Source organism: Geotrypetes seraphini, chromosome 7 (genome assembly GCF_902459505.1).
Source record: "Geotrypetes seraphini chromosome 7, aGeoSer1.1, whole genome shotgun sequence".
NCBI lineage: Eukaryota > Metazoa > Chordata > Amphibia > Gymnophiona > Dermophiidae > Geotrypetes > Geotrypetes seraphini.
In genome coordinates, this window is record NC_047090.1 from 37295583 (window position 1) to 37319751 (window position 24169).

At 43.8% G+C, this 24169-nt stretch overlaps 1 protein-coding gene across 8 annotated transcripts in view; it reads left to right on the forward strand.

Moving 5' to 3' along the window:
* The first annotated feature begins 515 nt into the window (after positions 1 to 515).
* LOC117364282 overlaps positions 516 to 24169 on the forward strand; it is a 202894-nt gene continuing 179240 nt past the window's right edge. For all 8 annotated transcript variants that reach the window (XR_004540203.1, XM_033953322.1, XM_033953325.1 and 5 more), the window contains exons 1-3: positions 516 to 675; positions 20147 to 20313; positions 20425 to 20535. Coding sequence is in view for 7 of the 8 variants with exons in the window: in XM_033953322.1 (XP_033809213.1) it covers positions 546 to 675; positions 20147 to 20313; positions 20425 to 20535 (408 nt within the window). In the remaining variant the exon portion in view is untranslated. The remainder of the gene's footprint in view (positions 676 to 20146; positions 20314 to 20424; positions 20536 to 24169) is intronic.

Sequence of the window (24169 nt, forward strand, 5' to 3'; positions counted from 1 at the left end):
TAACAAAAGGTTTTAAATAGTGTATCGTCATTGTTTTCCTCAAAGCCCTAAAGCTGTATACCTTCCAGATGTTTAATGCGAGATCATTCCACCATTTAGTTGACTGATAAGTGACTAAGCCATTGAACACAGTTTTATACTTTAGGTTTTTCTTAGACTAAGATATTGTAGAAGCAGCGGAAGTCGGCCTAGAGGTATAGTATACCATTTCTATGAGTAAGACGCACCAGATTGGATATACTGTACATTCTGACAATAATCCACACAAGAATAGATAAATCATCGTACATAATTTAAAAATAATCTGAGATCTCACTGAAAGCGAGTGCATGTTTTTCAGCAGTGGGGCTAGCTGGTTCATAATGTGATTGTCCCCAAAAATCAAATGGCTCGAGATGTTCTGTAACGTTCACTTTGAAGACCGGGGACTGGCGCTTTTATGCCGGCCTATACAGAAAAAAAAAAAAATCTAAACCCTTGTTGCAAATTTCATTTGCAGGTTCTCTACGCAATAGCCCACTTGCAAAAGGCTCAAAAATCCTGAAATGTCTTACGAAGCGCTAGCGAATGGATTCACAGCCTGGATCAACGTGCGTCTCTTTGAGATAGACCGCCAGTTCAGTGACATATTCGTGGAGCTATTTCTGGACACTAATTTGAAGCTTCTGCTTGAAAGTAAGTGAACAGCTGGAGCGGAGGGACTGACTATGATTCTTGTGGTCTCATTAGAAAAACAAGACATTGTTGTTTCTTCCCCCTAAAGATCAAGTGTGGAAGAAATTTAAGGGGTCTCTTTACTTTAGAGCGTTAAACCTGTAATGTGCGGTTAGAGACTGATTCTATAAATGGTGCCTAAATCGGCTGGTGCCAGTCACGCTTGGGTGCTGTTTACAGAATCATGGGTAGCGGCGCCTGTGTAAAAACGTAGCAGCCTGAAATGTAGGCCAGGGTTTGAAAGGCCGACATTTCAAGTGTTTGGAGAGTTATGCTTAGAGGCACCTAACTCACGCTCTGCCATAGAAACGCTCACTTAGAATCAGATAGATGCCTATCGCTCAATTAAATTTTTTTAACCAATTATTGAGGCTATTAAGGGTAGGTTTACCAGACATCTGGATATACCCGGATATGCCTTCTTTTTAGAGGATATGTATGGGCATCTGGACAGCTTTTCAAATCCCAGCACTTTGGGTTTAGGGCATCTGCGCATGCGTGGATGCAGCCCGGTGATGTCAAGCACATGCATGTGAAATCATCGTGTCACACCTGTGCATGTTAAGCTTCGGTATCCACAGTTCTGGAAGCAGCACGTCCGTGATTGGCACGCAGCAGGTTTTCAAACAGTCCGATTGTCAAATCACGACGCTCACAATTGTATAATCGCATAGATATCGAGACAATCTCGATGAGTCATATAGTCCTTGTATCCCATAATAACTCACCAACTTATCTGAAAGGACAGGGTGCTCTTCTTTTCTCTCAAGCCAACGGTTCAAAAGAGCTCTGCTTCGGAGGCAATGATGATGTTGACTGGAGGTCTGGGATACTTAGCACTAAACCAGTGGTCTCAAACTCGCTGCCCGGGGGCCACATGCAGCCTACCAAGCAGGGCCGCCATCAGAAATTTCTGGGCCCCTTACTGAGCAATCCTATTGGGCCCCCCACGCACCCCTTTCCCCCCCATCTTCTTCCATGGTGCCGCACTCTTTGACCAAAAGATTTGTAAGCCTGCAACCACGTCAAGTTAGACTCTTTCAGCAGGGCCCTAACCTAACCTAAACTAATCTATACCTATCTATTCTAAACTAACATATGTCTAATACTGAACTAATAACAAACTAACAAACATCTGCATAATAAATAACTAATAAATAATAGTGCTAGTAGCTATAATTCACTTTTGAATGTAAAATCTCAGTTAAGGATTTATTTTGACCTTTGTAGGCCAGAAGTAGATCACAATTGCACAATATTTTTTGTAACAAGTATTAAATGTGTTTTTATAAATACTGTAAGCTTAATAAATATATCAGAAAAAACTACACATCTGAACACATATCTAAACATACACATCTGAGAGCATATCTGAACATACACATCTGACTGTATATGTGAGCGCATATCTAAACATACACATCTGAGCGCATATCTGAACATACACATCTGTATGATCCCATCCTCCTCAGCTTGCCTATAGCTGCATCATGCATGTTAAAAATGTACGATATGTTGATATGTGCACCTTCCTTCCTTCCCATCCATCCTCCTCAGCCTGTCCTTACACATTGTCACAAACCCTCCGCAGCGTAGGGCTGTCGTGTGACAAACACCGGGATTCTGGCGTGTCCCCTCTAACCAGGGGTACCTTCAGGACTTTTCAGGTAGCACTAGGCAACTGCCTTGGCTGGGGAGAAACAAGGCAAGTAAAGGGTTTCCAAAATATCACCAGTCAAACCAAGTTTTTAAGAAAACATAGGATGTTTATTCTGAACCAGAGGTCAAAAAGATGCAGCATAAAACAAAAATCACTTTTGCATTTCATTCAAAAATAAAGTCAATTGTAAAATAAAGATATCACAAAACAGCAATCTCCTGTAGTTGGTTATTCCTGAGATCATGGGCTCTGACTCAGGATTGCTTTACCCTGGTGTTCACTCATAATTCAAACTTTCTCTCAGTATTAATATCAGAGGCATGTAACAGCAGATTTCAGCAGCCAAATAAAGTTTGAAATAAACCTTTGCTGTAAATCCAAATTAAACCAAACTCTTTAGGCAATATAACTACAGCACACTCTTGCAACAGTTCAGCTTTTCCCTCAGCTCCCTCATGCAGGCAAAACACACAGCTGAGAGAGATAAGCTAATTAGCTCCTCAGGAACGGGAGCCACGGCAGGATTTTCCAAAGTTCAAATCACCAACTTAAAGGTTCTATCTTGAGCTTCTTGTTCCCAAACTTGACTCTAAACCAATCCAATAGTTTAGGATTCAGGTAAGTATTATTCTTAAACTAAAAAAAATACTCATAAAGCCCAAACCTCTCTCACATTCTTCAGGCTTGGTTTGCACAGCAGAAAAAACATAGGCAAAAGGGAAAAAAAAACCACAAACCACTAATGGTTTCCCAGTTACTCACATTCTTCATTCAGTTTCCATACATTCTGTCTGGCTCTCTAACATAGGGCCAGCTACTTGTACCTCCATGCTTTCCACATGATCTGGAATCTGGAAGTTTGAAGTGGGAAGGATTTCTTCCAAATCCTGCATGGGCCAATCTGGCACGGTTGTCTCTCCTGCTCTGCTCCACAGCTCCTCACCTGCCTTAGGCTGTGGGAGTGACTCACCCTGGTCACTCGCTCCTCCTCCTGCTGCTTGTCTCAGCCTGCTTTTAAACAGCTCAGAGCCAATCCCCTTCAGCCTGTAGCGGGGGATGGGCTTTGGCTCTAAAGCAGCTTTTCTCTGCCTGGGTTTATCTAATGCAGCTATATTCCTTGTGGCTTCTCTAACTGCCCTAAAGCCCGGAGGCTGCTGTTGCCAGTCTGCCTGCCTCTGCTCCAGATCACTACTGCTCTGATCATAGGGGCAAGGGAGGTCAGCCTCAAGTTGAGCGCCAGAATCAATCTGATCAGCTCTTCTGCACCCGATCCTATTAGGGACCGAACTAGTACTGGTGCTGGGTTTGTCACAACATCCACAGCTGCATGTTAATGATGATGTATATGTTATGATGATAAATAATTGCATATGAGCACATCATTAACATGCAGCTATGGATGAATATATAATGATGTTATGAGTGTGCACCTCTTCCTTCCCATCCTCCTCAGCATGTCACATACAGCATGTTACATTACACAGACTTTGTGTAATGTAACATGCTGGTTTCTGCTTTCCTCATGTTCTCATTTAATTCCTTCCATCCACTGTATCTCTTCTTTCTGCGTCTTCCATTTGCTCTGTTACTGTGTCTCTCCCTTTCTCCCCCCTCCCAAATTGGTCTGGCATCCATCTTCTTCCCTCCGCTCCCCCCATAGTCTGGCATCTCTGTCTTCTTCCCTGCCAGTGTCTTCTCCCCACTCTCTCTTCCCCATTTCCTTTCAGTGTCCTTCTCCCCCCCCATCTTCCCCATGTCCTGTCAGCATCCTTCTCCCCCCTCTGTCTTCCACATTTGCTTTCAGTGTCCTTCTCCCCCCTGTCTTCCCCATGTCCTTTCAGCGTCCTTCTCCCCCCCTCTGTCTTCCCCATGTGCTTTCAGCGTCCTTCTCCACCCCTTTGTCTTCCCCATGTCCTTTCAGGGTCCTTCCCCCCCCCCCTCTGTCTTCCCCATGTGCTTTCAGCGTCCTTCTCCATCCCTTTGTCTTCCCCAGTGCTTTCAGCGGCCTTCTCCCCCCTCAGTTTTACCCATTTCCCTTAAGCGTCTTTTCTTCTCCACTCCACCTTTCCTCCCTTTCTCCCTCCCTGCCCCTTACCTTTGTGGCGCTTCCCCACCCAACCGACAACAGAACAGGCCTGGTTGGACAAACCTCCCTGCCCTGTAGCCGCGAACCTAAATTACCTTCTTACAGCAGCTGCTGTAAGAAGGTAATTTAGATTCGCTGCTACAGGACAGGGAGGTTTGTCGGCCGGGCCTGTTGTCGGTCGGTCGGGGTAAGCGCCACAAGGCTAAGGGGACCTGACCGGCTGTGCACACCCCCCCATGGCTGCACCGGGGCGGACCGCCCCCCCCCCTTGTTACACGACTGCCTTTTGCCTACCTCCCCTGCCGCAAGCAGCCGACCGGAAGTCTTCCCGATGTCAGCGCTGACATCGGAGGAAGGGAGGGCTTTGCTTAAGCCCTCCCTCTGACGTCAGCGCTGACATCGGGAAGACTTCCGTTCGGCTGTGTGCTGCAGCAGGGCAGGTAAGGAGAAGGAGAGGAGACTATGCTTGCGACCCTGGGGGAGCCCGGGCCCCCTGTCAGCTCCGGGCCCCTGAATGCAGGACTGGTAGTACTGCCCTGATGGCGGCCCTGCTGCCAGGTACTATTTTGAGGCCCTCGATATGTTTATCATAATCACAAAAGTAAAATAAAACAGTTTCTTGATCACCTGTCTCTTTAGGTATAAATGACAATATTATTATTAAGATGTAGCCAAAAGGAAAGATTTATAAACTATAAAGAGTTTTACCTCATGCAAAATTGTAATTTCTTTAATAAGACATTAACTATTTTTTTCTGAGGCCCTCCAAGTACCTACAGATCCAAAATGTGACCCTGCAAAGGGTTTGAGTGTGCGACCACTGGCTTAACTGTACCCATGACATCCTGTTTGTCTTTGGGAAGCAGAGCTGAGATTGTGATGTCATAATGCCTCATTCCACCAATAAGAGCCAACATCATCAGTGATGTCACAATGGCTTGATTGCCCTGTTCTCCCCTCTGCCCTCCAACCCATCCAGCAGATTAACCGTTCCCCTTAACTCAGTGGTCTCAAACTCGTGGCCAGGTACTATTTTGAGGCCCTCGGTATGTTTATCATAATCACAAAAGTAAAATAAAACAGTTTCTTCATCATATGTCTCTTTAGCTATAAGTGACAATATTATTAAGATTTATAAACTATAAACAGTTTTACCTCCTGCAAAACTGTCAATTCTTTAATAAGACATTAACTATTTTTTTCCTGAGGCTCTCCAAGTACCTACAAATCCAAAATGTGGCCCTGCAAAGGGTTTGAGCCCCACCCACTTTAGTAAAAGAGCCCCTTAAACTTCTGTTAAAATAGAATCCACATTCCTCTTGTGTGCCAATACTTCAAAGTAAACTGAAAATAAATTCTGTCAGAATCATGCCATGGGCTGAATCAATAAACCAATTGCACAGGCAGCCGTAACCTGAAAAAATAGAATGGTCAAAATTTATCTGCCCTCCTTTGTTTTCTCTGCACCAATCCCACAAATATGTAATTGTAATGGCAACTCAGATAACTAACAGTTTCGCTTTATGGTTTTTCTTTCTTTATTTCAAAGTTCCACTTCTCTTTTGACCCGACCTTTGTGTCGATGCCCCACAGTACTTGAGTAATCACTCTTTAAGAGCATACGTACAAAACTGCAATGCTTATGCACTAAAGCCTGATGGGCACCGCCAGAAAACAAAGCAAGAATAAAACTGGGCTGCTTCTTTGTGGGACAAAAAAACTCACCCCCTTCTTTACAAAGCCACGCTAGCGTTTTTAGCGCTGGTCGAGGTGATAACAGCTCGGACGCTCATTGGAATTGTGTGAACGTCGGAATGGGCTAGGGTTGCCAGATTTCCTCTTAAAAAAAAAAAAATCAGAGGACATCTGGCCTCACCCAATTCTGCCCCAGCCCAGCCTCATTCTACCTCCATCTCCACCCCCCCCAGGCCCGCCCCCAGCTGAACCTCCTGTCTCCTTCCCCAAGTCTGGAGGGCCTCTGGGCATGTATGGATGTCGACGTGATGATGTCACACACATGCATGCGTGCATATGATGTCATCATGTCAACGACTGTACATGTGCAGAGGGCCTCCAGACGTGGCTCCGAGCATGAGGATTTCCAAAACCTGGAAAACCTCCTGGGCTCCCAGACAATCCTCTATAAAGAGGACATGTCCGGGTTTTCCAGGATGTCTGGTAACCCTAGAATGGATAGGAGTAACTAGGAATTGCACCTGCTCTAACTATACCTCTAGACCAGGGATCTCAAAGTCCCTCCTTGAGGGCCAGAATCCAGTCGGGTTTTCAGGATTTCCCCAATGAATATGCATTGAAGGCAGTGCATGCACATAGATCTCATGCATATTCTTTGGGGAAATCCTGAAAACCCGACTGGAATATGACCCTCAAGGAGGGATTTTGAGACCCCTGCTCTAGACCAACAGGGATTGTAAGATAGACCCGGAGGGAGGGTGGTTTACTGATGGGCGTAAGGCACTCAGAGGAGGGGGGTTTTGAGAGGATAAGCAACTCCTATTTGGAGGGGAGGGAAGAAGCGAGACAAATGGAACAAAGCACACATTTTCAGTTTCCATCAAAAGCACATGGTTATTTTCAGCCGAAACCGAAAACCAGGCAGAAAAAGGATTTTGCGACCAAGAGATATTCAAAATCCGATTCATTCTTTGTCATCTAGACCAGTAGTTCCCAACCCTGTCCTGGAAGACCATCAGCCCAATCGGGTTTTGAGGCTAGCCTTAATGAATATGCATGAGAGAGATTTGAATATAATGGAAGTGGCAGGCATGCAAATCTGCTCCATGCATATTCATTAGGGCTATCCTGAAAACCCGATTGGCCTGGTGGTCCTCCAGGACAGGGTTGGGAACCACTGATCTAGACTAATAACATTTTCAATTTTGTTCTCGAGAATAAAATGCTACCTGTCTTTTCAAGGTGAAAGAATAAACTGCCTTAATAAGGAGATGCTGGATTTATAATATTGCTTTATGTTTTGTCATGGTAATTAAAGGTTACAAAGAAAAAAAAAAAGAGCACTGGAAAGGGAATTATCTTTCCTTATTTATTTCTTATTCATTTTTGAAGTTGTTTTAGAAACTCTCTTGTAGGCAAAAAATTAACCCTCCCCCCCTTACAAAACTATAGTGAGGTTTTTAGCGCCAGCTGCTGCAGTAACAGCTCCGATGCTCATAGAATTCATATGAGCATCAGAGCTTTTACCGCCATCAGCGGCGCTAAAAAACACGCTTTTGCAAAAGGGGGAGGGAGGCGTAATTTTATTTATGACATCATTCAGGGACCCTTTTCGAAAGCTGCACTAAAAATTGTTATCCCCAGCGAGGGTCTTTCCCGTGCTTTGAAGTCACTTTTAACAAGGCAGTAAAATGATCCCATTTTTCATATCTACTATAAGTGGTCATACATTAATTTCAAATATCCACCAAAAAAGCACTCAAACTGTCTAATCAATTGAAGGATGCAATGAGGGAAAAAAAACCCTCAGCAACTCCTCAAAAATTGAACCTCCCAACATATTCTAATGGCTTAACAGAGGGAGAGTAACATCAAAGGTCAAAAAAGACTCACTCCATGCAATCTACTCAAAACAAACAAAAAAACAAAGATTTTTTTAATTATTATTTAACTTTTCCCTATGAAATGAAATTCAAGGGAACAAAGAGCACCACAGTCCCCCAATGTCTCCAAAAGAAGCGGCAGAAATCAGCCAGACTGCGCTCAGTGTTTTCCAAGCGCAATATCCAGGTGCGCTCAAATAACTTTATTCCCTGTTAGCATATGGCCATTAGCACATGAGCACTTAGGCCTGGATTCTAAAAGCGGGCCCGTAATTGGCAGGTGCCAGAAAAAAAACGGCACCGGTCACCTGCCACTCAGATTGTGGTGATGTTTTCAGAATCACAGCCTGCGTTTAAGGTAGGTGCCGGAAACATAGGCCAGGGTTCTAAAGGCCTACATTTTCCGCACCTGCCTTCGATGTAGAATCACGCTTAGCAGTGCCATATGTCGACCCTGCCCTAAACCACGCCTCTTATGACATTCAGTACCACTAGGTGTCTGCGTAGATGCGATTCTGATTTTTTCTTTAAATTTGTTTTTGTTTTTCAACAGTGTGGTCAATTACCATTGCCAATTAAAACAATTAACTTGATAACAGTGATCATAACATGATCAGATTTGATATAATCCCTGGAATAAGTTCACACAGGGAATGTGTGGTGCAGTGGTTAAAGGTACAGTCTCAGCACCCTGGGGTTGTGGGTTCAAACCCACGCTACTCCTTGTGACCCTGGACAAGTCACTTAATCCCCACCATTGTCCCCGTTCATTAGATAGATTGTGAGTCCACCAGGACAGATTGGGAAAAATGCTTGAGTACCTGAATAAAATTCATGTAAAACTATTCTGAACTCCCTTGGGAGAACGGTATAGAAAATTTAATAAGTGCAATACCACAGCATTTAACTTTTAAAAAGGAGACTATGATAACATGAGAAGAATGGTAAAAATTAAACTTAGAGGAGCAGCTTCAAAGGTCAAAAATTTATGCCAGAAAGGTTTGGATAATTTCCTTAAAAAGAAGTCCATAGGCCATTATTGAGATGGCTTGGAGAAATCCATTGCTTATTCCTAGGATAAGCAGCATAAAATCTGTTTTAGTACTTTGGATCTAGCTAGGTATTTGGGACCTGGGTTGGCCACTGTTGGAAAAAGCATACTGGGATAAATGGACCATTGGTCTGACCCAGTATGGCTATTCTTATGTTCTCATGTAAGTCAAATATAAGACAATCAAACCATTTTGACATTACTAATGAGTTTGGCTCTTAGGCACTGGTGGACTGAGGCATTATGACATCATAATCTGAGTTCTGGAATGTTGCTACTCTGAGTTTCTGCCTGGTACTTGGGACCTGGGTAGGCCACTGCTGGAAACAGGATAATGAGCTTGATGGACCTTCGATCTATCCCAGTATGGCAATTCTTATGTTCTTAACCTAGGCGCCGGTAGAGTGCCTATCAGCACCTTCTTAATGGCACTGTTTTTAGAATCCCTAGATTCTATTTTATAGGCAGTAAGGACTCACATGCTGATTGGTTAGCATGCAGTGATGTAGCTGCATTTCTAGTGCAGAGCCCTCCAATTTTCTGCCCAGATATGCCCCAGTGCTAAAAAATGAATTCAATTTTTTAGTGCAAGGATAGGGTACGTTGATCCCAAAACTACCATGGGATGCCTGAGTGCAACCTGAGGTAATGCTTTTTTATCTATTTTATGGAGTTCCTTAATTTGTTTGTTTTATATAATGTACATCATCTAGAAATACATTTGTAGTACAGACCGTATAAAAAGTCCTGATAAACAATAAGCAATATACATACATTAGTGCATTTAGCAGCACAGTGAAAGGACTCCTCAGTTTTCTTATGCAGGAAATTGGATTAGTTTAGTTAACCATATGTTTAAAAATTGATATACTAGAGGCTGTTTAAAAGTTCTCAGTCCAAGCAGCAAAGCTGGGGCAGGCTCCATCAAGGGCTATTCACTTAGTCCAGCGATTTTCCACTTTTTTCCAGTCCATATTTTTCCAACAGAACGAAAAAGAAAATGGAAAATCGCTGGACTAAGGCCTGGATTTGCTAAATACAGTAGTGCTACTTTTTTAGGTGCCGCTCCTAAAATCAGAATACATGCTTCCAGTGTCATATTGTATCCCCTTTAAATACGAGGGTCATTTCATAAATAATGCACACTATTTTTTTTCCCATGTACATGTTGTTGTTTTTTTTTAAGTATTTCTTTACAGTCCTTCAATAGAGTCTCCCTGCTTTGCAATGACCGAGTCCCAACATCCGGGAAGCTTCATTATTCCATCCAAGACACTTGTTCACTTGCTGAATGGCTTGGGTACTGGCGGAAGAAAGCTCTTCCAGAGATGCAAAATGATGTCCACGCATAGGTTGTTTCAACTTTGGAAAAAGATCGAAGTCTAGTGGACTCATGTCTGGACTGTAGGGAGCATGAGGTAACACCTCCCAGCTGTGTTTGCGTAGTTTTTCAATGATGAGTGGAGAGCTCCATCTTCTCCATGACCAAAAAAATTTTTACGAGTTCAATCAAAAGTCAAACACATGATGATTTTTTCTTATGATCAGGAAGGCATCATCTCAGACAAAGTTCCATGTGAAAGAAGTGTCACAGCAATGTATTATGATTTTTTTTGCAAAAAATGCACTAAACCTGACCTCAGTTGCTCTTGGCTGGGCCACTCATTCTTCACGATAACGCTCGCCTGCACATAGAGAATGTCATCATTGATAAACTACGCGAATATGTCTGGGAGGTGTTACCTCATGCTCCCTACAGTCCGTCCAGTTTCATAGTCATACGCGTGCGAGACAAACGCGCGCCAACATTTCAGAGCGGACAACTGACCCCCCCCCCCCCCCCCAGTTTACTTAATAGTGTTGGTACTGCCGTTGGGGGTGGTTTTGGGAGGTTGTAATCCACCCCCCCTGTTATACAGAAAACTTAACTTTTCCAAAAAAATAGGTAAAAAGTTAAGTTTTCTGTATAATGTGGGGTGGGGTGTTACACCCCCACACCCCCCCAACACGGCAGTGCGAACACTAATAAGTAAACTGGGGGCGGGTTCCCCCACACTCCCTGTCAGAACCCTTTAAAAGAAGCTTTTAGAACGGCACGCTCACGTCTTGCACTCACTTGTCCGCTCTGAAATGTCGGTGCGCGTTTGTCTCGCGCGCTTTTGTCCCATCAACGTCCAGCCATGAGTCCACCAGACTTCGACCTTTTTCCAAAGTTGAAACAACCTATACGTGGACATCGTTTTGCATCTCTGGAAGAGCTTTCTTCCACCATTAGCCGAGCTCTTCAGCAACTGAACAAAAACGGTATCTTGGATGAAATAATGTAGCTTCCCGGATATTGGGACTCGGTCATTGCAAAGCAGGGAGACTATATTGAAGGACTCTAAAGAAATACTTGAATTAAAAAAAAAAACATGTAAATTAAAAAAAAAAAATAGTGTGCATTATTTATGAAATGACCCTCATATAATATCCTTTCTCACCAGATTCTATCGAGTGGTCTTCCCTCATTATAATGCAGTTTTCTGGTCCCATACTTACCTCAAACAACCCTACGCTCGTCACAACAGCAGTTATTAGTCATTAGACAACTTTTCCTGGATTTCCATAGGAATTCTTCATTCTGTGTTATGACTCCTACTCTCTGGAATTCTTTGCCTTTGTTCAGAGAAATCATTTGTCACCTTCAAGGTACGATTAAAGGCATACGACTTCTCTTTGGCCTTTAGCTCGTAACTTGCTTCCTCCTGATGGCTACTTTTTTGTGTGTGGGGAGAATTAAATACTTTGTTCATCCCTTTCCCCAACCTTTTCATTTTTGTTGTAATCCCTGATTCCCTCTTTTCCCATGTTCTCAATTGTTTTTCTTTACATTTTATCTTCTTTTTGTTCTTACCTTATTTAATTTGGATTTTTATTTTAACTTTTTATTGTAAACCGCTCAGATTTGCCTTCTGGTTTTATATTTGTGGTGTATTAAATAAATTGAATGTGAACTTGCCCAACCTCAGTATAAATGCCATTGAAATGAGGTTTTTAACTGAGTTTTAAGGTACCTACCGGTGCCAGAACCATGTCTCTGTAGGCGCGTTAGGCCGTCTAACACCACTGTGGGCGTGGCTAACACCAGAAGTGGTATTAGGTGGCCTATAGTACCTATGGAGGCACGATTCACAAGGTAGGTAGGCTCCCAAAATGCAGGCCAGGAAAACTCTGGCCCACATTTCCAGTGCCTACCTTTGCCCGAGGCGTGATTTTGTACCTGACACTGTCACCTGACTGACAATGCAATTGGCGGCTACTTTTAAAGCAGCCACCGGCAGCAGTGCCGGTTGCAAAATCCGGGTCTAAGGCCCTCTCTTACTAAGGTGCGCTAACCGATTAGCATGCGCTAATCAATTTAGTACGCACGAAAAACATTCTTGTTCCAGGACGCCTTTGGATAACAACTGTCCTTTTAAGGACAAAATTAAAGTAAACTGTTACTTTTTACCCTAACCTATTGTACTTTCCTTTTATGTTGCACTTTTCTATAATGATTGTATTTCTTCCCCACTTTCCTATTTTTGAAGTAGGTCCAAACGTTTTATCTGTGCTTTATTATGACACATGGATTTTATCCAGTATCCCTTGTTTTTATGTTTTTACATTTTAATATGTTTTTATGTAATTTTATATTGTACACCGCTTAGAAACCTGATTAAGCGGTTTCAAAAACCTTTTAATAAACTTGAAACTTGAAACTTGAATGCGTGCATGTTAGTCTATGGACATGTTAGCGTTTAGCGTGCATTGGAAGCTTCGGTCCATCAGAGCTTACTTCGATATCTCATCATTTCGAATTCTGGTACAATCCCTTATACTGAGTCAACTCGGTTATTGTAACGTCGCCTACTTGGCAATCCCCCAGAAGAATATGCGGCGATTGCAACTGGTACAAAATGCAGCGGTTAGGCTACTTTGTGGTTTGAAGAAGTTTGATCACGTAACACCTTCCTATCAACTTCCTACACTGGCTGCCGATGGAGACACGTGTGAAATTCAAGTTTGGTTGTTTTTGCTTCAAGGTACTTTATGGCTTAGCCCCTAAATATATAACAGACCTTTTCTCTTTCTCAACCAACAGACATAGGTGAAGCTCACACCCAAACTTTGTTTCTCCACCGGTCAGAGGTTGTAAATTTAAAAGTCATCACCAACATCTTTTCTCACATCAAGCAGCTCTGTGGGGTAAAGACCTAGAACAATTACCGTATTTTCTCGCATATAACGCGCGCGTTATACGTGGTTTTTACGTACCGCGCACACCCTTGCGCGCTATACGCGTGAGTGCGTTGTACAAAAATTTTTTTACATAGTTCCCCCCACGTCTGATTCACACCCCCCCCTGCAGGACCGCTCGCACCCCCACCCCGAAGGACCGCTCGCACGCACCCGCACCCCCACCCCGAAGGACCGCTCGCACGCACTCCCACCCGCACCCACACCCCCACCCTGAAGGACCGCTCGCACCCCCACAGCCTCCCGACCCCCCCCCATCATGTAGAAGCTCCTACCGGTGTCCTGCTGCTTCCTCTTGGCAGTCCCGACACGATCCCAGCCAACCGCGGGACCCCCGACACGATCGGGGCAAGAGGGAGCTCAAGCCCTCTTGCCCCCCTGACTCCCCGACACGATCGGGGCAAAAGGGAGCCCAAGCCCTCTTTCCCCGCCAACTCCCCAACTCCCCGACAATATCGGGCCAGGAGGGAGCCCAAGTCCTCCTGGCCCTGGTGACCCCCCCCCCCCCCGCTAGTTGTTCGGGCCAGGAGGGAGCCCAAACCCTCCTGGCCACGGTGACCCCCCTACCCCCACCCCGCACTACATTACGGGCAGGAGGGATCCCAGGCCCTCCTGCCCTCGACGCAAATCCCCCTCCCCCCAACGACCGCCCCCCCCAAGAACCTCCGACCGCCCCCCCAGCTGACATGCGACCCCCCTGGCCGACCCCCATGACCCCCCCACCCCCCTTCCCCGTACCTTTGTATAGTTGGCCGGACAGACGCGAGCCAAACCCGCCTGTCCGGCAGGCAGCCAACGACGGAATGAGGGCGGATTGGCCCATCCATCCCAAAGCTCCACCTACTGGTGGGGCCTAAGGTGCCTGGGCCAATCAGAATAGGCCCGGGAGCCTTAGGTCCCACCTGGGGGCGGGGCCTGAGGCACATGGGCTCAACCCGACCATGTGCCTGGGGGGGGTGAATCGGACGTCAGGGGGGGCATCAGGCTTTCAGGGTGGGGACAGGACTTCAAGGGGGAGAGGAGAGTCGGGCTGGCGAAAGGAGAGTCGGGGTGGCCAGAGGAGAGTCGGGGCGGGCGATAGGAGAGTCAGGCGGTGACGGGAGAGTTGGGCAGCATGCGCGGTATACGGGTGTGCGCGGTATATAAAAATTTCTGTACATAAATTTGTGTTTTTTGCGCGCTATTCCCGTGTGCGCGTTTTACACGGGTGCGCGTTATCTATGTGAAAATATGGTACTCGTGCCTACTACCTATAGGGAATTCATGAAACGTCTAAAAACACATCTGTTCCTGAAATACTTAGGAAACCAACCTATACAATCCTAGCCCTCAACAAATGATCTCTAGAACTGTCAATCACCAAGTCTATACTTTGTTGATTCCACTCTATCTGTAACATCTTTAATCATTGTAAACCGCATAGAACTTCAAGGTCCTGCGGTATATAAAAAATTGTTGTTATTATTATTATTAATTCGATTAGCGCGCTCTAATTAGTCAGCACACTTTAGTATAAGAGGGGATAAGTGTATAGCCCTCAATGGAGACTGCCTACCCCAACTTGGCGAAGGAGCAGAAATGGAGCTGGACATTATCCAGCCAATGCTGACATTCAGTCCTGGAGCCTGGATAACCATCTGGACCAGGTGGGGCTGCACATATAGCAGTCCTAATTTGCCCGAACAATAAGAGCCAGCCTCATCAGTGATGTCACAATGGCTTGATTGTCCTGTACTCCCCTCTGCCCTCCAACCCAGCCAGCAGATTGACCGTTCTCCTTAACTGTATCCACGGCATCCTGTTTGTCTGTCTTGATCGTTTAGATGGTAAGCTCACATGAGCAGGGACTGTCTCCTTTATGACTCTGTACAGAGCTGCGTGCATCTGGTAGCGCTATAGAAATAATTAATAGTAGTAGTAGTAAACTCATAGCATATGAAGCAATAAATCTTATTGGGCAAACTGGAAGGCCCATTCCGGTCTTTATCTGCCATCATCTACTATGTTACTATGTAGAATAGAGGTCTGAATGTTGCTGCTACTCGAATAAGAAGTGCTGGCTAGCCAAGAGTTGGGTATTCAATGCTGGTACTACACTGAATATCCCAGTATCAAAAGCCTGCGTCATTGCTATGTCTGAATATCGGGGGATAATGAAACGCTTGTTTTCTAAAGCTTTATTATTACAAGAACACAGTGAAAATCATTTATGATACTTGCAGGGGATGTTAACATCAGAAAAAAATGATGCTTATTTCTGAAACTCAAAGGGTCCGGCTGAGAAAACGCTGAGTTTGCCGATTCAAAGGAAGTGAACCCATGTTGCAGGAGACAAGCATGAGGGAAGAGCGAGCACAGAGCTGAATAAATGTTTTTCTGGCTTCCAATCATGAGATCCAGTGTGCTGTCTCCTTCCAGTAATTACTCTCCACCTATCTGACAATATTTCATTGTCTGGCAGCTTCTGCTTTAAAATCTCAAGGACTGCCACTTGATCCTTGAAAAAATAATGCAAAAATAAATACTTTAAACTTGCCGAGGAGGTATGTGTTTGTGGTAGTCTTGTCAGCTTCATGTAAGCTTGCAATATGAATTGTTGGGGTTTTTGGTTTGGTTTTTTTGGTCCTTGTATCTAGAGATGTGTGGTATGAAAACAGTGAAACATGTCTTTTCAGAGTGTACAAACAAGCAGAGCAGTGAGGCACATATTTTAAAAAAAATTGGAAATCAAACAGGCTTATACTGTTAAAACATTTTTTAATAGCTCCAACAAAATAAGGGCCCCTTTTATTAAACTGCATGGGCTTCGGTGCATTTGCCCCATTCCTGTAAGCTCTGTCTTAACCGCACAAGTCTCGAACTCTTATGATTTTAAAGTGTTTGAGGTTTGCGCAGATGAGAACAGAGCTTAGGCATTGGTGGAGTGAGGCATTATGACATCACAATCTGAGCTCTAGAATGTTGCTACTTAGGATTTTAAAGTGTTTGAGGTTTGTGTAGATGAGGACAGAGCTTGCAGGATTGGGGCTGGGATGGGAAAATGAGTTCCCACGGGGATGGGGAAAAATTTGTCCCCATGTCATTCTCTACTTGGGAGAACAGTATAGAAAATTGAGTAAATAAATAGTGTGAAGAATTTCAGCCTCTGATATCCAGAGCTGGTATTGTGACAGCATAATGCCTTATTCCACCAATAAGAGCCAACCTCATCAGTGATGTCACAATAGCTTGATTGTCTTTTACTTGGCTCACTTTTACTACATTTTGATTTCTAGAATGGTGCAATGTAGAAAATGACACAGAAACAAAATTTTCCCTGTCTTGTCCCCGTGAGTTTTGTCACTGTCCCTGTCCCTTTCCTGCAAGCTCTGCCTTAATAGTACAAGCCTCGGACACTTATGATTTTAAAGTGTTTGAGGCTTGTGCAGATGAGGACAGAGCTTGTAGGAGCTGGGCAGGGACAGGAAAAGAACTTATGGGGATGGGACAGAAAAATGAGTTCCCACATGGACGGGGAAAAAATTTTTCCCTGTGTCATTCTCTAATGCCTATGTCAGGACAGGAGTCTCATAAGGCTGTTTGATTCCCGTTTTTCTTTTTCTTTTTTTTTTTGTATATGTTCCTCACTACTCTGACTTTCTGGAGATTTCATGAGGATCCTAATTTTCTTCTTGGGCCTTTTTACTGAAAGTACAAAACATTTGTGGGTCCTTTCACTAAGTTGGAGTAGAAAGTGGACTCAGTGTGCCCTTTTGAGGATTTTTCCTGGGTGCCAAGGTCGTTGTTACTTCAGCCAAAAAACAATCAATTTTCCTTATTAATGTTCTTAAAAAAAATTACCACAGGAGCACTTACCAACATGCATTTTGTAGACATAAGACCATAAGAGTTATACTGGGACAGACTGAAGGTTCATTAAGCCCAGTATCCTGTTTCCAACAGTGGCCAACCCAGATCCCAAGTACCTAGCTAGATCCCAAGTAGTACAACAGATTTTATGCTACTTATCCTAGGAATAAGCAATGGATTTCCACAAGCCATCTCAATAATGGCCTATGGACTTCTCCTTTAGGAAATTAGCCGAACCTTTTATTTTTTAAACCCTGCTAAGCTAAATGCTTTCACTGGCATCAAATTCCAGAGTTTAATTACACAATGAGTGGAGAAATATTTTCTCTTGTTTGTTTTAAATCTATTAATTAGTGATTTTATTGCATGCCCACTAGTCCTAGTATTTTTGGAAAGAGTAAACAAATGATTCAAATCTGTCCTTTCCACTCCATTCATTATTTTATGGACCTCTATCACATCACCCCTGAGCCGTCTCTTCTTCAATTTGAAGAACCTTAGCTGCTTTAGCCTTTCCCATCATTTTTGTTGCCCTTCTCTGTACCTTTTCTAATTCCACTATATCTTTTTGAGATATGGTAACCAGAACTGCACACAGTATTTGAGATGTGGCCATACCATAGAGCAGTGGTCTCAAACTTGCGGCCCGGGGGGGGCCACAAGCGGCCCACCAGGTACTATTTTGCGGCCCGCGGTCTGTACTAGTGCTGCCCGCTCTTTGCAGTGTCCTCTGGTTCCCCCCCTGGCCTCCAGCTCTTACCTTCAGATAATTACTGCAGCATGCAGAGAAGATTGCCAGTGCTGTAGCGATCCTTGCAGGCTGCCGTCATCCTCAGCATCACGTTCCCTCTGCCGCGATCCTGCCCCTGATGTCAGAGGAGGGGCGGGACCGCGGCAGAGGGAATGTGCTGCGGAGGCCGATGGCAGCCTGCAAGGAATGTTACAGCACCGGCGATCCTCTCTGCAGGCATGTTAATTAGCTGAAACTAAGACCGGGAGGCCAGGGGAGAAGCTGGAGGATGCTGCAAAGAAGGGGGGAACATGCAAGCCTTTGGTGGGGGGGGGGGGGGAAGATTTATAAACTATAAAGAGATTTACCTCATGCAAAATTGTCATTTCTATAATAAGACATTAACTTTTTTTTCTGCGGCCCTCCATGTACCTACAAATCCAACTGTGGCCCTGCAAAGGGTTTGAGTTTGAGACCACTGCCATAGAGTTATACAAAGACATTATAACATTTTAATCTTTGTTTGCCATTCCTTTCCTGAATTCTTAATATTCTAATGCTTTTTTAGCTATTGCCACACATTGAGCTGAGGGTTTCAATGTATCCTCAATGATGACATTTACATCTTTTTCCTGGGCAGTGACTCCTAATAATAATAATAACAGTTTATATACCGCAGGACCGTGAAGTTCTATGCGGTTTTCAATGATTAGAAATGTTACAGATTAAGTGAATAAACAAAGTTATGGAACCCTGCATCATGCAGCTATAGTTCAGGTTCCTCCTTCCCATATGCATCACTTTGCACTTGCTCACATTAAATGCCATCTGCCATTTTGATGCCCAGTCTCCCAGTCTCACAAAGTCCTCTTGCAATTTTTCACAATCCTTTTGAGATTTAACAACTTTGTGTCATCAACAAACTTAATTATCTCACTAGTTATTCCCACTTCTAGATCATTGATAAATATGTTAAAAAGCAGTTGTCCTAGCACAGACCCCCTCCTGGGAAACCCCAATATTTACTCTTTTTCATTGAGAATATTGACCATTTAACCTTATCTCTGTTTTCTAAATTTTAACCCAGCGTCTCTCAAACTTTCTTGAGACAGCACACTAAAGGTAGTGGCCACAGCTCGAAGCACCCGGAAGTGTGCAGATGTCATTGTGATGACATCACATGCATGTGTGACATCATCACATCGATGTCTGCACATGCGCAGAAGCCATCCAGACGGGCCTTGAGGGGACCAGTAAGGGGGGGGGGGGCGAGTAGGGAAGAGGGCCGGAGAGAAGGAGAGGCACCGGCTGATTGCCTACAACAGCATTTCTCAACTACTTCAAGCTAAGCACCCCCTAAGTCTAACAAATATCAACTAAGTACCCCAACCACAGACCTCCCAAGCTCTGCCCTAGGCCCACCCAAGCTCTGCCCCAGATCCCACCCCCTTTACTAATTGAAATGCAATTTTTTCCATTCATTTTTCATGTACACACAATATACACAGCAGATATAAATTCTCAGAATTGACACATTTCAATCACTATATTGAAAATAAAATCATTTCCCCTACCTTTGTTGTCTGGTGACTTAATTTTTCTGTGCTTTTAACTATGTTTCCAGTGCCTTCTTATCCATTTACTGTTTTTCTCTCCTTCTTCACTTTCTGCCTTCCATCCATCTTTGGCGTTAACTTAACATTCAGTTTTTCCATTTTTCTGCTTTCTTCTCAAAATCTACTTTTCCATGTTTTACCTTCCCTTCCTCTCTCTCCCCATTTCCATGGTCTGACATCTCTCTCCTTCACTTCTCCCCTCCCGCCCCCCCCCCCCCCCATTAGACCAAATTCTCTCTCCTTTTCTCCCAGTGGTTCAACATCTCTCTCCTTCCTTTCCCCTTTTTCAGATTTTTAAAATATCCACAATGAATTGTCATTTACATAAATATACTTGCCATGCTTGGTCTAAGAAGAAAAAAAAAATTTGGCTGAAATCTCAAGTATCTAATATTGGAATCACTGCTTCGTACATGGTTGTCAATGGATAAAACAGACATCCCTTTTGTTGGTTGGCAATTCCTTATCAAGTCAATATCTACATTACAATTAAAAAAAATACATGATTCAATCAAATACTATTTTAGCCATCAAGTTCTTGATTTTGTGAAAGATTTCTGCATTTACATTCTCTTGGTTAGGCTTAACGGGAGAAACGCTACAGAAAATGAAGAGCCTTGATGAACTGACTGAAATGCAAATCTACCATCAAGTGAAATGGTTTGTGGAAGAAGTCAAAAAACATGAGATCATTGCCAAATTTACCAAAATCGACTACTGGAGCGTTGCTCAGAGAAGATTGGACAAAGTATGTATATACCAATTGTACGGATTTGTAGTTAGAGTTCCAGCTGTTTCTGTATTGATGAATCGAATGATCATCTTATGACTTGTGATTCAGTGTCTGATGCATCCCTAGGTACTTAACTTGCTGTGGAATTTGATTGTTCACGATATCTGCTTCACTTGGGAGCGATACGTCCAGTTGCTTCATGCCGAGAACAAAGTGGTCTGCTCTGTCCCTTTGAAGGTACGTGTCTGGTTTCTGCTGCTGTCATATAGGAGAATGGATAAAATCTTCAGGAGGGGGGTGGGGGGGGGAAGGGCTGCCCCAAACGCTGTCTTGGTGGGTTCACCAGCATCTCTCCTCCTTTCCACCCCCCTCCCCCATCCTTCCCCACTGTGCCCATAATTCTTTACCGGCGCAAGCAGCAACTACAACCTAGTGCTCACATCGGCTTCGGTGCACCCTCTGAAATCACTTCCTGGTCGTGGGACCAGGAAGTGACGTCAGAGGGAGAGCCAAGGCCTGCACGGGCAGCAGGTTGAAGATGATGCTCACACTGGCAAAGCTAAAGAGGTATGGGCGGAGAAGAGGGTGGGGGCGCTATCGTCCTGAGTGCCTCTCACCACTGCCTTCATGCACCCTGGCCAACAGTACCCCCCTCTCAGACAAGCATCAGGCCAATTTCAGTAGCAGTCTAAAGGGATTATATATGTCTCCCTCACATCCTCCCTCCTCCTTGCAAATTTCCAGCTGACCTCCTACCCCTCTACTAATATCTCCTTAATGACTCTGTCAATTAACCTACCCCAAACTGCATCTTCCCTATCTCAATTCTCCTCCCTTCCTTCTATCTCTCACCAATGCCTCTACTATGTAACCGACCCTAAATTGTAACTTCCTGGAAATGTCCAGCTATCTTCTACTGTAATCTGCTTAGAACTGCAAGGTACAGGCGGAATAGAAGTCACTAATGTAATTTATCACAATCCTGATAACTAACCTTCCTATGTGGTTTATGAAATTATATCCTTAAAACATACGTAAACATAATCTCCCTGATATTCAGCTTTATTTAATTGGCTAGGAATGGCTCCTGATTGGTGAAATAACGGTTGACAGATAGCCGATTATCTCTGCCGAATATTCACAATTAGCAGCTAGCTAGTGTCAACATTTAACTTGCCGGAGTTGGCATTTGTTTGGAGTAGTGGCCGCTGTGGGTTCTTTAGACCTGGATATTCAATGCTGGCTTTTGAACGGCAGCCGGTGCCGAATATTCGAGCGTAACACAGGTGTCGTTACCTTTCCAGGAAGTGATCACACTCTGGCCTAGGGTTACCCGACGTCTGGATTTCCCCGGACATGTCTGCCTTTTGAGGCACTTTGGGTTTTGAAAAGCTTTCCTTCGTGTGGGAGGGCATCTGCACATGCATGACAGAGTGGAACCGTGGCACGAGGAGGGAGATGGGTGGGACAGGGCAGGCCTGGGGGGGTCAGAATTTTCCAGATGGGAAATCTGGTATCCCTATTTTGACCAGCACTTGGCTAGGTAACCATTTAAAATTAGGATAGCGTATTTTTGTCTTTTTAACTTTATTGAGGCAGTAACCTGGCTAGCGATCTAATATCATCATTTACGGGTATCTCCCATCTCCATCCAGATTCCATTCCCAGCTCTAGATAGTACCCAGGTGGTCTGGCCAGATTTTCAGTGTTGCTGTCCGAATAAACACTGATGAAAATCTGTATATGACCTAGTGAATGGAACTTATCCAGGTTTAGTGCATAAATGGGACCACGTAAAAAATCTGTCCTATTTTAATGCCACTTAAGTGGCCACTTAAGTGCTGAATGTTGACTTGTAGGACCTTCACCTCCCTGGACATGTCTTGCTAAATATTGACCTGAATGTTTTTGCCTGTAATATGTTGAGAAATAAAAGTATACCCGACACACAGGGGATGCTTAATAGTGAAACGTATCACCAATGACAATGTGATGCAATGTAACAAGCAATAATACTCCTCAATAGTTACCAACTTAAATACAATGTAGCATGTTTATAAGTGCTCAGAAAAAAAGGTTTTTGAGAGACCAGACTTAGGGCAAAGCTCCAGCAGCAGAAAATCTCTTCTTTTTTCATTCACAGCACATAACACGGCTTCTCATTCGATAAATTTTTAGTGGCTTGCTATTTGGATCAGGCATAAGTGATTTTAAAGGGAAAAAAAAAAAAAACCCTTATCTGCGCTGGAGCAAGGCAAAACTTTAGTGGGTCTTGACGCGTTTCACATCCTGCTGCTTCAGAAAACCTGAGCGGATTGAGGGAGCTGGAGGATGCGCACAGTGGAGTCCCGGGTCATGGAAGAGGCAAATGAAATCCCTCCCCGTAAACAACTAGGGCCACGAACTCTGAACTGCTAGTTCGTGGGGGAGTACGGTACAGGCAAAAACATTCAGGCCAATATTTAACAAGACATATCAAGGGAGGTGAAGGTCCTACAAGTCAACATTCAGCACTTAAGTGGCCACTTAAGTGGCATTAAAATAGGACAGGTTTTTTATGTGGTCCCATTTATGCACTAAACCTGGCTTAAGGGCTGAACGTCAGCGCTTAAGCAGCCAGGTGCTGACACTACCCCAAACATAGCTGGCTTTGAGGTAGGCACTAACCTAAATCCAGGTGCCCTCCAATGCCTAACGACGTCTACCTGAAAAGTAGGCCTGCTTAGGAGCAGAGAATAGGCGTGGTTGACTTAGGCGCTGCTAGGCATTGGTAAATTAGGCAAGGTAAAACTTGGCCTAATATATCGGTGTCTACCTCTAGGATGCCTAGCGATGCCGCTAGGCGTGATTCCATAAGTGGTGTTTAATGGCTGATTGGCAATCGCACAGAGTGGCTCCATGCCGTTTATAGAATCTGCTCCCGCCTTTTCTTGATTTTGACTGGTATAGGGGTTCAAATGATCACATCTAATTGGAAATACCATGATAGGATTAATTTCAGTTTTTGGTGGGCAACTGTATGTTCAACATATAAATATGAAAAGATTATGGCAGAATGTTTAGGTATTAGTAAGTTTTTTTAATGGGGTATGGGGTCCATTAACTAATTTTATTATGTTATAATTAAATTATGATTCTCTTTTGTTTTTGTTAGATTCCTATACACATCCAGGGAGGCTTGGAGGGTGGGGGGGGGGGGGGTTGAATATTTATTGGAAGAGTATAATTATATAGATAGTATAATACGGTATATAATATCATACTATTGTTTATAACAAGGATAAGAAGGGGCGGAAATTGTTTAAGGTAATAATTGTGATGATAATAATGTATTTTCATATGGTTTTTCTGATTCTTTCAATTGTATACATTGTGAAAGTTTGAATTGTCAATAAAGATTTACAAAAAAAAAAATAGAATCTGGCCCCCTGTATTCAGTGGAGTTTTTTTTTTTTTTTTTTTTTTATATTTAAAAAAAACAAACAAACTGCAAATATGTGAATTAATACGTTGCCTAGATTCAAAGCACCTAGTAACTTATTGAAAAATCTGGGACACAGGCAGTTTGAGGGGAGAGAGAGAGAGAGAGAGAGAATGAAGGAAGCAAAGGGAGAGGACATGAAATCCCCGCAAATCACTCATGCCTAAAACTGAGACAGAGCAGCTGAATAATATTATTCTTCCATTCGTACAATGCGTATATTTGTAATAGAACTGTACGAAGGGATTTTAAAATGCTGGTTATTCATGCTAATACACTGTCACAGCCACCTGCCTCCTCTGCAGTCTGCACATTGGTACAATCCAGTAGCCCTCATTGCAGGATAGAATGGAAGAAAACAGAAAATTCCCTCTCATTTAGCATCAAGGA